The following is a 14,845-nucleotide window of genomic DNA, read 5'->3' as shown; positions in this document are numbered from 1 at the left end:
CCCGGCCGCAGCGCTCCTGCCAGGAACAGAGTGATGGATGTAGGCTGTGAAGAGCCGGTATATACTATGCTCCCTCTGGGTTATCAATATTAACATTGGATGTAGTCTGGCTGATAAACATTACAGTAGATCAGCTGTAGAGAACTACAAGTCCCAGCGTGATCTGCCAAATCCTTGGCAGGAACGATTGATGACTGGAGTATAACAGTGTAGCAGCATTTTATGAGAGAAGCAGCCGGTGAGTTATCATGGGGGCAGGGATGTTTCTGTAACTGGATGATAACAGGTAGCAATAGATCATATTTACCTGTCCTACAGTCACCTCTCCCCTCCTAACATGGCTGATAACAGAGAACAATAGATTGTATTCACCTGTCCTACAGTCACCTTTCCCCTCCTGACATGGCTGATAACAGAGAACAATAGATATATTCACCTGTCCTACAGTCACCTCTCCCCTCCTGACATGGCTGATAGCAGAGAACAATAGATATATTCACCTGTCCTACAGTCACCTCTCCCCTCCTCATATGGCTGATAACAGAGAACAATAGATTGTATTCACCTGTCCTACAGTCACCTCTCCCCTCCTGACATGGCTGATAACAGAGAACAATAGATATATTTACCTGTCCTACAGTCACCTCTACCCTCCTGACATGGCTGATAACAGAGAACAATAGATTGTATTCACCTGTCCTACAGTCACCTCTCCCCTCCTGACATGGCTGATAACAAAGAACAATAGTTTGTAGTCACCTGTCCTACAGTCACCTCTCCCCTCCTGACATGGCTGATAACAGAGAACAATAGATATATTCACCTGTCCTACAGTCACCTCTCCCTTCCTGACATGGCTGATAACAAAGAACAATAGATATATTCACCTGTCCTACAGTCACCTCTCCCCTTCTGACATGGCTGATAAGAGAGAACAATATATTATATTTACCTGTCCTACAGTCACCTCTCCTCTCCTGACATGGCTGATAACAGAACAATAGATTGTATTCACCTGTCCTACAGTCACCTCTCCTCTCCTGACATGGCTGATAACAGAACAATAGATTGTATTCACCTGTCCTACAGTCACCTCTCCCCTCCTGAGATGGCTGATAACAGAGAACAATAGATTGTATTCACCTGTCCTACAGTCCCCTTTCCCCTCCTGACATGGCTGATAACAGAACAATAGATTGTATTCACCTGTCCTACAGTCACCTCTCCCCTCCTGACATGGCTGATAACAGAGAACAATAGATTGTATTCACCTGTCCTACAGTCACCTCTCCCTTCCTGACATGGCTGATAACAAAGAACAATAGATATATTCACCTGTCCTACAGTCACCTCTCCCCTTCTGACATGGCTGATAAGAGAGAACAATATATTATATTTACCTGTCCTACAGTCACCTCTCCTCTCCTGACATGGCTGATAACAGAACAATAGATTGTATTCACCTGTCCTACAGTCACCTCTCCTCTCCTGACATGGCTGATAACAGAACAATAGATTGTATTCACCTGTCCTACAGTCACCTCCCCCCTCCTGAGATGGCTGATAACAGAGAACAATAGATTGTATTCACCTGTCCTACGGTCCCCTTTCCCCTCCTGACATGGCTGATAACAGAACAATAGATTGTATTCACCTGTCCTACAGTCACCTCTCCCCTCCTGACATGGCTGATAACAGAGAACAATAGATTGTATTCACCTGTCCTACAGTCACCTCTCCCCTCCTGACATGGCTGATAACAGAGAACAATAGATTGTATTCACCTGTCCTACAGTCACCTCTCCCCTCCTGACATGGCTGATAACAAAGAACAATAGATATATTCACCTGTCCTACAGTCACCTCTCTCCTCCTGACATGGCTGATAACAGAGAACAATAGATATATTCACCTGTCCTACAGTCACCTCTCCCCTCCTAACATGGTTGATAACAGAGAACAATATATTATATTCACCTGTCCTACAGTCACCTCTCGTCTCCTGACATGGCTGATAACAGAGAACAATAGATTAAATTCACCTGTCCTACAGTCACCTCTCCCCTCCTGACATGGCTGATAACAGAGAACAATAGATATATTCACCTGTCCTACAGTCACCTCTCCCCTCCTGACATGGCTGATAACAGAGAACAATAGATATATTCACCTGTCCTACAGTCACCTCTCTCCTCCTGACATGGCTGATAACAGAGAACAATAGATATATTCACCTGTCCTACAGTCACCTCTCCCCTCCTAACATGGTTGATAACAGAGAACAATATATTATATTCACCTGTCCTACAGTCACCTCTCGTCTCCTGACATGGCTGATAACAGAGAACAATAGATTAAATTCACCTGTCCTACAGTCACCTCTCCTCTCCTGACATGGCTGATAACAGAGAACAATAGATTGTATTCACCTGTCCTACAGTCACCTCTCCCCTCCTGACATGGCTGATAACAGAGAACAATAGATTGTATTCACCTGTCCTACAGTCACCTCTCCCCTCCTGACATGGCTGATAACAGAGAACAATAGATTGTATTCACCTGTCCTACAGTCACCTCTCCCCTCCTGACATGGCTGATAACAGAGAACAATAGATTATATTCACCTGTCCTACAGTCACCTCTCCTCTCCTGACATGGCTGATAACAGAGAACAATAGATTGTATTCACCTGTCCTACAGTCACCTCTCCCCTCCTGACATGGCTGATAACAGAGAACAATAGATTGTATTCACCTGTCCTACAGTCACCTCTCCCCTCCTGACATGGCTGATAACAGAGAACAATAGATATATTCACCTGTCCTACAGTCACCTCTCCCCTCCTGACATGGCTGATAACAGAGAACAATAGATTGTATTCACCTGTCCTACAGTCACCTCTCCCCTCCTGACATGGCTGATAACAGAGAACAATAGATTATATTCACCTGTCCTACAGTCACCTCTCTCCGCCTGACGTGGCTGATAACAGAGAACAATAGATTGTATTCACCTGTCCTACAGTCACCTCTCCCCTCCTGACATGGCTGATAACAGAGAACAATAGATTATATTCACCTGTCCTACTGTCACCTCTCCGCCTGACGTGGCTGATAACAGAGAACAATAACATGGCTGCGGCTCTTAGTTTATACTGATACCTGACTCCGCCCATCTATGCTAATTACTGACCCGGCCGCTGATAACCACGTTTCCTCCCTTTCGGCCCATTATCAGCTGCTGCAGTAAAACACGAGCTCGGGGCCGATAAGACAAAGCCGTGTAAAATGGTGCCCCTCTGGGGGCTGCTCCTTCATTGTGTGTGTGAGACCCCCAGCTCCCGACACACTATCTGCCCCTAACACATGTGCGACTCCCCCTTCTGAGCTCACGTGTAACTGCGACAACAGCGAGGATCAGAGACAACAACGTGAACTGCGGCAGCGACAACACTTAACATCCTGAGCCGCTTGTCTCTGCGGTGCACAGATGAGAGGTGGCCCTAATTTTTTCCCATTTATCTGCCCAAGTAAGGCTGGGTTCACATTCCGTTTTGTCTCTATTTCGCCGCTACCGTTGATTTATACAAAAACTGCGCTATTGTTTACAGCAAAAAACAAAAGGAAAAAAAAGGAAAACAAAAAAAACAATGCAATCCATTTTTTCTTTTTGTAATTTAAGTCAATAGGAAACTTTTCAAGTATGTGAGTGATTATTAGTGAATCTTTGATAAATCTGGGGCAGTGTTTCCCAACCTGGGTGCCTCCAGCTGTTGCAAAACTACAACTCCCAGCATGCCTGGACAGCAGTATGTATATGTGGCCACCAGGGGGCGTCCTGAATGAAGAAGATTAATATATTGTGATTTTTGCCATTTACCATGAATAGTAAATAAAGCAATGTCAAAGGCCAAGAAGTGTAGACCTCCAGATGTTGCAAAACTACAACTCCCAGCAAGCCCGGACAGCCAAAGGCTGGGATATGTAGTTTTGCAATACATATTGCAATATATAATGCAATATATATATTGTGGATTTTCAATTTAACTTAAATAGTGAATAAATTAATATAAGGCCTAAGTCTCCAAAGCGTGGACCTCCAGATGTTGCCAAAACTACAACTCCCAGCATGCCTGGACAGCCAACGGCTGTAGTTTTGCAATAGCTGGAGGCACCCTGGTTGGAAAAGACTGCCTTGCACGTTTTCTTCCTAACCTTATAATTTCGTGCTGTCGCAAAACTACAACTCCCAGCATGCCCAGACGACCAACGGCTGTCCGGGCATGCTGGGAGTTGTAGATTTGCAACAGCTGGAGGCACACTGGTTGGAAAACACTGCCTTGCACCTATGCTTCCAAACCTTAGAATTTCCTGCTGTTGCAAAACTACAACTCCCAGCATGCCCAGACAGCCAACGGCTGTCCGGGCATGCTGGGAGTTGTAGATTTGCAACAGCTGGAGGCACCCTACTGTGTTGTGGTGCATATTTTGATGCCTATTTTCCATGGACTACAATGGGTGGCAAAATCTGCACGTGTGAATGCACTCTAAGGGGGATGTCATGTTACAATGTATCATAAAAACGTATCATTCTTTACTACAGGCTGTTTAACACTGGATACAACTGTAACAAACACTCAGCAGTGAGAAGTAACAGGATAGGATGCCCCCCCCACTGTCTGTACTGTTGGTCGACTCTTCACCTGTTGCACGTCCTGCTGAAAGACGCAGAGCTGGAGCCGCTGGTGTAGACGCACTTTGCGGTGCTGCCATATACTTTCTAAACGCCGCTGGTGGTGCAGAACCTCGTGGACAACGTCCAGAACCTGGTGCACGGCCTTGGAGTAGTTGGCAGTGGCCGTGAGAGATTCGGAGTTCCCCGGGCTGAGGGGACGCTGCAAGACATCCAGCAAAGCCTTCCCGTCCTGACTGACCTGGGGAGGGAGGCGAAAAAAATCAGGGGAAGGATGGAGAAAGCAATGATGGTAAAGGGGAACTCTACCCAGAGACATGAGGAGGTCATTCCCACACATGGGGCATATAGGATATATCTGCCTGCAGTATATGGGGGGTAAGACATATCCAGGGGCCACACACATACAGCAGGGGCCCTGCGTCCTCCTCACCTCTGTATACGCCTGCGTCACCTCCTCGTACAGCGTCTGGTGATGATGTATCGCGATCTCCAGTCCCTGCATCTCAGAAGGGAGACCCCCGTCATTACACAGCTTACACCACGTGTCCACACCGGACAGGAACTGCAACAAAATATCAACAGGTCAGAGGAAAACATAATGACACCAATAATGTGAGCACTTCACTGCAGATATACGAGCCCGGCCCTGACCAGACTGACACGAGCCCGGCCCTGACCAGACTTATACGAGCCCGGCCCTGACCAGACTGACACGAGCCCGGCCCTGACCAGACTGACACGAGCCCGGCCCTGACCAGACTGACACGAGCCCGGCCCTGACCAGACTGACACGAGCCCGGCCCTGCCCAGACTTACACGAGCCCGGCCCTGCCCAGACTGACACGAGCCCGGCCCTGCCCAGACTGACGCGAGCCCGGCCCTGCCCAGACTGACACGAGCCCGGCCCTGCCCAGACTGACGCGAGCCCGGCCCTGCCCAGACTGACGCGAGCCCGGCCCTGACCAGACTGACACGAGCCCGGCCCTGACCAGACTGACACGATCCCGGCCCTGACCAGACTGACACGAGCCCGGCCCTGACCAGACTGACGCGAGCCCGGCCCTGCCCAGACTGACACGAGCCCGGCCCTGCCCAGACTGACACGAGCCCGGCCCTGCCCAGACTGACGCGAGTCCGGCCCTGCCCAGACTGACGCGAGCCCCCCACTGCACAGACACGAGCCCCCCACTGCACAGACACGAGCCCCCCACTGCACAGACAAGAGCCCCGCACTGTAAAGACTGAAACAATCCCTGCACTGCACAGAAACGAGCCCAGCACTGCACAGACACGAGCCCCGCACTGCACAGACACCACACTGCACAGACACGAGCCCCACACTGCACAGACACCACTGCACAGACACCACACTGCACAGACACCACACTGCACAGACACCACACTACACAGACACCACACTGCACAGACACCACACTGCACAGACACCACACTGCACAGACACGAGCCCCGCACTGCACAGACACCACACTGCACAGACACGAGCCCTGCACTGCACAGACACCACACTGCACAGACACCACACTGCACAGACACCACACTGCACAGACACCACACTGCACAGACACCACACTACACAGACACCACACTACACAGACACCACACTACACAGACACCACACTGCACAGACACCACACTGCACAGACACCACACTGCACAGACACCACACTGCACAGACACGAGCCCCGCACTGCACAGACACCACACTGCACAGACACCACACTGCACAGACACCACACTGCACAGACACCACACTACACAGACACCACACTGCAAAGGCACGAGCCCCGCACTGCACAGACACCACACTGCACAGACACCACACTGCACAGACACGAGCCCCGCACTGCACAGACAGGAGCCTCCCACTGCACAGACACCACACTGCACAGACACCACACTGCACAGACACGAGCCCCGCACTGCACAGACAGGAGCCCCGCACTGCACAGACACCACACTGCACAGACACCACACTGCACAGACACCACACTACACAGACACCACACTGCACAGACACGAGCCCCGCACTGCACAGACACCACACTGCACAGACAGGAGCCCCCCACTGCACAGACACCGCACTGCACAGACACCGCACTGCACAGACACCGCACTGCACAGACACCGCACTGCACAGACACCGCACTGCACAGACACCGCACTGCACAGACACCGCACTGCACAGACACCGCACTGCACAGACACCGCACTGCACAGACACCGCACAGACACCGCACTGCACAGACACCACACTGCACAGACACCACACTGCACAGACACCACACTGCACAGACACCACACTGCACAGACACCGCACTGCACAGACACCACACTGCAAAGACACGAGCCCCGCACTGCACAGACACCACACTGCACAGACACCACACTTCACAGACACCACAATTCACAGACACCGCACTTCACAGACACCGCACTGCACAGACACCGCACTGCACAGACACCGCACTGCACAGACACCGCACTGCACAGACACCGCACTGCACAGACACCGCACTGCACAGACACCGCACTGCACAGACACCGCACTGCACAGACACCACACTGCACAGACACCACACTGCACAGACACCACACTGCACAGACACCACACTGCACAGACACCACACTGCACAGACACCACACTGCACAGACACCACACTGCACAGACAAGAGCCCCGCACTGCACAGACACCACACTGCAAAGACACGAGCCCCGCACTGCACAGACACCACACTGCACAGACACCGCACTGCACAGACACCACACTGCACAGACACCACACTGCACAGACACCACACTGCACAGACACCACACTGCACAGACACCACACTGCACAGACAAGAGCCCCGCACTGCACAGACACCACACTGCAAAGACACGAGCCCCGCACTGCACAGACACCACACTGCACAGACACCACACTGCACAGACACCACACTGCACAGACACCACACTGCACAGACACCACACTGCACAGACACCACACTACACAGACACCACACTACACAGACACCACACTACACAGACACCACACTACACAGACACCACACTACACAGACACCACACTGCACAGACACCACACTGCACAGACACCACACTGCACAGAAACCACACTGCACAGACACGAGCCCCGCACTGCACAGACACCACACTGCACAGACACCACACTGCACAGACACCACACTGCACAGACACCACACTGCACAGACACCACACTGCACAGACAGGAGCCTCCCACTGCACAGACACCACACTGCACAGACACCACACTGCACCGACACCACACTACACAGACACCACACTACACAGACACCACACTACACAGACACCACACTGCACAGACACCACACTGCACAGACACCACACTGCACAGACACCACACTGCACAGACACCACACTGCACAGATACCACACTGCACAGACACCACACTGCACAGACACCACACTGCACAGACACCACACTGCACAGACACCGCACTTCACAGACACCGCACTGCACAGACACCGCACTGCACAGACACCGCACTGCACAGACACCGCACTGCACAGACACCGCACTGCACAGACACCGCACTGCACAGACACCGCACTGCACAGACACCGCACTGCACAGACACCGCACTGCACAGACACCGCACTTCACAGACACCACACTTCACAGACACCACACTTCACAGACACCACACTTCACAGACACCACACTTCACAGACACCACACTGCACAGACACCGCACTGCACAGACACCGCACTGCACAGACACCGCACTGCACAGACACCGCACTGCACAGACACCGCACTGCACAGACACCGCACTGCACAGACACCGCACTGCACAGACACCACACTGCACAGACACCACACTGCACAGACACCGCACTGCACAGACACCGCACTGCACAGACACCACACTGCACAGACACCACACTGCACAGACACCACACTGCACAGACACCACACTGCACAGACACCACACTGCACAGATACCGCACTTCACAGACACCGCACTGCACAGACACCGCACTGCACAGACACCGCACTGCACAGACACCGCACTGCACAGACACCACACTGCACAGACAAGAGCCCCGCACTGCACAGACACCGCACTGCACAGACACCGCACTGCACAGACACCGCACTGCACAGACACCACACTGCACAGACACCACACTGCACAGACACCACACTGCACAGACAAGAGCCCCGCACTGCACAGACACCACACTGCAAAGACACGAGCCCAGCACTGCACAGACACCACACTGCACAGACACCACACTGCACAGACACCACACTGCACAGACACCACACTGCACAGACACCACACTGCACAGACACCACACTGCACAGACACGAGCCCCGCACTGCACAGACACCACACTGCACAGAAACCACACTGCACAGACACCACACTGCACAGACACCACACTGCACAGACACCACACTGCACAGACAGGAGCCTCCCACTGCACAGACACCACACTGCACAGACACCACACTGCACAGACACCACACTACACAGACACCACACTACACAGACACCACACTGCACAGACACCACACTGCACAGACACCACACTGCACAGAAACCACACTGCACAGACACGAGCCCCGCACTGCACAGACACCACACTGCACAGACACCACACTGCACAGACACCACACTGCACAGACACCACACTGCACAGACACCACACTGCACAGACAGGAGCCTCCCACTGCACAGACACCACACTGCACAGACACCACACTGCACCGACACCACACTACACAGACACCACACTACACAGACACCACACTACACAGACACCACACTGCACAGACACCACACTGCACAGACACCACACTGCACAGACACCACACTGCACAGACACCACACTGCACAGATACCACACTGCACAGACACCACACTGCACAGACACCACACTGCACAGACACCACACTGCACAGACACCGCACTTCACAGACACCGCACTGCACAGACACCGCACTGCACAGACACCGCACTGCACAGACACCGCACTGCACAGACACCGCACTGCACAGACACCGCACTGCACAGACACCGCACTGCACAGACACCGCACTGCACAGACACCGCACTGCACAGACACCGCACTTCACAGACACCACACTTCACAGACACCACACTTCACAGACACCACACTTCACAGACACCACACTTCACAGACACCACACTGCACAGACACCGCACTGCACAGACACCGCACTGCACAGACACCGCACTGCACAGACACCGCACTGCACAGACACCGCACTGCACAGACACCGCACTGCACAGACACCGCACTGCACAGACACCACACTGCACAGACACCACACTGCACAGACACCGCACTGCACAGACACCGCACTGCACAGACACCACACTGCACAGACACCACACTGCACAGACACCACACTGCACAGACACCACACTGCACAGACACCACACTGCACAGATACCGCACTTCACAGACACCGCACTGCACAGACACCGCACTGCACAGACACCGCACTGCACAGACACCGCACTGCACAGACACCACACTGCACAGACAAGAGCCCCGCACTGCACAGACACCGCACTGCACAGACACCGCACTGCACAGACACCGCACTGCACAGACACCACACTGCACAGACACCACACTGCACAGACACCACACTGCACAGACAAGAGCCCCGCACTGCACAGACACCACACTGCAAAGACACGAGCCCAGCACTGCACAGACACCACACTGCACAGACACCACACTGCACAGACACCACACTGCACAGACACCACACTGCACAGACACCACACTACACAGACACCACACTACACAGACACCACACTGCACAGACACCACACTGCACAGACACGAGCCCCGCACTGCACAGACACCACACTGCACAGAAACCACACTGCACAGACACCACACTGCACAGACACCACACTGCACAGACACCACACTGCACAGACAGGAGCCTCCCACTGCACAGACACCACACTGCACAGACACCACACTGCACAGACACCACACTACACAGACACCACACTACACAGACACCACACTACACAGACACCACACTGCACAGACACCACACTGCACAGACACCACACTGCACAGACACCACACTGCACAGACACCACACTGCACAGACACCACACTGCACAGACACCACACTGCACAGACACCACACTGCACAGACACCACACTGCACAGACACCACACTACACAGACACCACACTACACAGACACCACACTGCACAGACACCACACTGCACAGACACCACACTGCACAGACACCACACTGCACAGACACCACACTGCACAGACACCACACTGCACAGACACCACACTGCACAGACACCACACTGCACAGACACCACACTGCACAGACACCACACTGCACAGACACCACACTGCACAGACACCACACTGCACAGACACTACACTGCACAGACACTACACTGCACAGACACCACACTGCACAGACACCACACTGCACAGACACGAGCCCCGCACTGCACAGACACCACACTGCACAGACACCACACTGCACAGACACGAGCCCCGCACTGCACAGACACCACACTGCACAGGCACCACACTGCACAGACACCACACTGCACAGACACGAGCCCCGCACTGCACAGACACGAGCCCCGCACTGCACAGACACGAGCCCCGCACTGTAAAGACAGAAACAAACCCTGCACTGCATAGTCACAAGGTCTGCACTGCACAGTTAGATAACAAATCCTTGCCCTAAAGACAGACAAGAGGCCTACACTACAATAATGGATGAAATTACAGCTGTCCGTATACAGCTGGGCCCTGATTACTATGCTGTGGGTCATCCCTCCATGTCCCCCCCATTGTATCCTGTGATGTGGGAGCGGAGGCTGTTATCACTCATGCAGCGGAATCTTCCTGTATCTCTATATTATCATTTTTCCTCCTTATATAGCAATGTGACCGGTCAGGGCTGCAGATAATAACTATCCTCAGTCTCCCTGACCCCGCAGCGGCTTCCCTGGCTCGTGTCTGCGTCCCTTCTCCATCCCACATCATCATCCCAGGTCCGGGCCCCACTACAAAGCCTCGCTCCTCCAGTGGTGAGCGCCAGAACAGTGTCAGCCCCGATACAGGAACCACCGCTAGGGGGGAGGGGAGAACCGGGGGCACGGGAGGCCTATACAGTCAATACACAGAGGAGCCCACCTCAAATATTCAAGGGGACCTATACAGTCATCATGTACAGGAGCCCACCCTAGATATACAGAGGGGCCTATACAGTCATCATGTACAGGAGCCCACCCTAAATATACAGAGGGGCCTATATAGTCATCATGTACAGGAGCCCACCCTAAATATACAGAGGCCTATACAGTCATCATGTACAGGAGCCCACCCTAATTATACAGAAGCCTATACAGTCATCATGTACAGGAGCCCACCCTAAATATACAGAGGGGCCTATACAGTCATCATGTACAGGAGCCCACCCTAAATATACAGAGGGGCCTATACAGTCATCATGTACAGGAGCCCACCCTAAATATACAGAGGGGCCTATACAGTCATGTACAGGAGCCCACCCTAAATATACAGAGGGGCCTATACAGTCATCATGTACAGGAGCCCACCCTAAATATACAGAGGGGCCTATACAGTCATCATGTACAGGAGCCCACCCTAAATATACAGAGGGGCCTATACAGTCATCATGTACAGGAGCCCACCCTAAATATACAGAGGGGCCTATACAGTCATCATGTACAGGAGCCCACCCTAAATATACAGAGGCCTATACAGTCATCATGTACAGGAGCCCACCCTAAATATACAGAGGCGCCTATACAGTCATCATGTACAGGAGCCCACCCTAAATATACAGAGGGGCCTATACAGTCATCATGTACAGGAGCCCACCCTAAATATACAGAGGGGCCTATACAGTCATCATGTACAGGAGCCCACCCTAAATATACAGAGGCCTATACAGTCATCATGTACAGGAGCCCACCCTAATTATACAGAGGGGCCTATACAGTCATCATGTACAGGAGCCCACCCTAAATATACAGAGGGGCCTATACAGTCATCATGTACAGGAGCCCACCCTAAATATACAGAGGGGCCTATACAGTCATCATGTACAGGAGCCCACCCTAAATATACAGAGGGGCCTATACAGTCATCATGTACAGGAGCCCACCCTAAATATACAGAGGGGCCTATACAGTCATCATGTACAGGAGCCCACCCTAAATATACAGAGGCCTATACAGTCATCATGTACAGGAGCCCACCCTAAATATACAGGGGCCTATACAGTCATCATGTACAGGAGCCCACCCTAAATATACAGGGGACCTATACAGTCATCATGTACAGGAGCCCACCCTAAATATACAGGGGACCTATACAGTCATCATGTACAGGAGCCCACCCTAAATATACAGAGGGGCCTATACAGTCATCATGTACAGGAGCCCACCCTAAATATACAGAGGGGCCTATACAGTCATCATGTACAGGAGCCCACCCTAAATATACAGGGGCCTATACAGTCATCATGTACAGGAGCCCACCCTAAATATACAGGGGCCTATACAGTCATCATGTACAGGAGCCCACCCTAAATATACAGAGGGGCCTATACAGTCATCATGTACAGGAGCCCACCCTAAATATACAGAGGGGCCTATACAGTCATCATGTACAGGAGCCCACCCTAAATATACAGAGGGGCCTATACAGTCATCATGTACAGGAGCCCACCCTAAATATACAGGGGCCTATACAGTCATCATGTACAGGAGCCCACCCTAAATATACAGAGGGGCCTATACAGTCATCATGTACAGGAGCCCACCCAAAATATACAGGGGGGCCTATACAGTCATCATGTACAGGAGCCCACCCTAAATATACAGGGGACCTATACAGTCATCATGTACAGGAGCCCACCCTAAATATACAGAGGGGCCTATACAGTCATCATGTACAGGAGCCCACCCTATATATACAGGGGGGCCTATACAGTCATCATGTACAGGAGCCCACCCTAAATATACAGAGGCCTATACAGTCATGTACAGGAGCCCACCCTAAATATACAGGGGACCTATACAGTCATCATGTACAGGAGCCCACCCTAAATATACAGAGGGGCCTATACAGTCATCATGTACAGGAGCCCACCCTAATTATACAGAAGCCTATACAGTCATCATGTACAGGAGCCCACCCTAAATATACAGGGGCCTATACAGTCATCATGTACAGGAGCCCACCCTAAATATACAGAGGGGCCTATACAGTCATCATGTACAGGAGCCCACCCTAAATATACAGAGGGGCCTATACAGTCATCATGTACAGGAGCCCACCCTAAATATACAGAGGGGCCTATACAGTCATCATGTACAGGAGCCCACCCTAAATATACAGGGGCCTATACAGTCATCATGTACAGGAGCCCACCCTAAATATACAGAGGGGCCTATACAGTCATCATGTACAGGAGCCCACCCAAAATATACAGGGGGGCCTATACAGTCATCATGTACAGGAGCCCACCCTAAATATACAGGGGACCTATACAGTCATCATGTACAGGAGCCCACCCTAAATATACAGAGGGGCCTATACAGTCATCATGTACAGGAGCCCACCCTATATATACAGGGGGGCCTATACAGTCATCATGTACAGGAGCCCACCCTAAATATACAGAGGCCTATACAGTCATGTACAGGAGCCCACCCTAAATATACAGAGGGGCCTATACAGTCATCATGTACAGGAGCCCACCCTAAATATACAGAGGGGCCTATACAGTCATGTACAGGAGCCCACCCTAAATGTACAGAGGGGCCTATACAGTCATCATGTACAGGAGCCCACCCTAAATATACAGGGGGGCCTATACAGTCATCATGTACAGGAGCCCACCCTAAATATACAGAGGCCTATACAGTCATCATGTACAGGAGCCCACCCTAATTATACAGAGGGGCCTATACAGTCATCATGTACAGGAGCCCACCCTAAATATACAGAGGGGCCTATACAGTCATCATGTACAGGAGTCCACCCTATATATACAGGGGGGCCTATACAGTCATC

At 52.1% G+C, this 14,845-nt stretch overlaps 1 protein-coding gene and 1 long non-coding RNA gene across 8 annotated transcripts in view; one reads left to right on the top strand and one right to left on the bottom strand.

Moving 5' to 3' along the window:
• Positions 1-14,845, bottom strand: part of KALRN (kalirin RhoGEF kinase) — a 353,691-nt gene that overhangs the window by 159,737 nt on the left and 179,109 nt on the right. For all 7 annotated transcript variants that reach the window (XM_056535719.1, XM_056535720.1, XM_056535723.1 and 4 more), the window contains exons 8-9: positions 5,126-5,257; positions 4,703-4,933 (exon numbers count right to left, since the gene is read on the bottom strand). In XM_056535719.1, the coding sequence (XP_056391694.1) occupies positions 4,703-4,933; positions 5,126-5,257 (363 nt within the window). The remainder of the gene's footprint in view (positions 1-4,702; positions 4,934-5,125; positions 5,258-14,845) is intronic.
• LOC130284857 (uncharacterized) overlaps positions 4,848-14,845 on the top strand; it is an 82,543-nt gene continuing 72,545 nt past the window's right edge. Inside the window, exon 1 of the long non-coding RNA XR_008847163.1 lies at positions 4,848-4,984. This is a non-coding gene — a long non-coding RNA (uncharacterized LOC130284857). The remainder of the gene's footprint in view (positions 4,985-14,845) is intronic.

The sequence above is a fragment of the Hyla sarda genome, chromosome 8 (assembly GCF_029499605.1).
Source record: "Hyla sarda isolate aHylSar1 chromosome 8, aHylSar1.hap1, whole genome shotgun sequence".
NCBI lineage: Eukaryota > Metazoa > Chordata > Amphibia > Anura > Hylidae > Hyla > Hyla sarda.
Note: the sequence above shows the minus strand (reverse complement) of the source record. Positions and strands in the feature narration are given on the sequence as shown.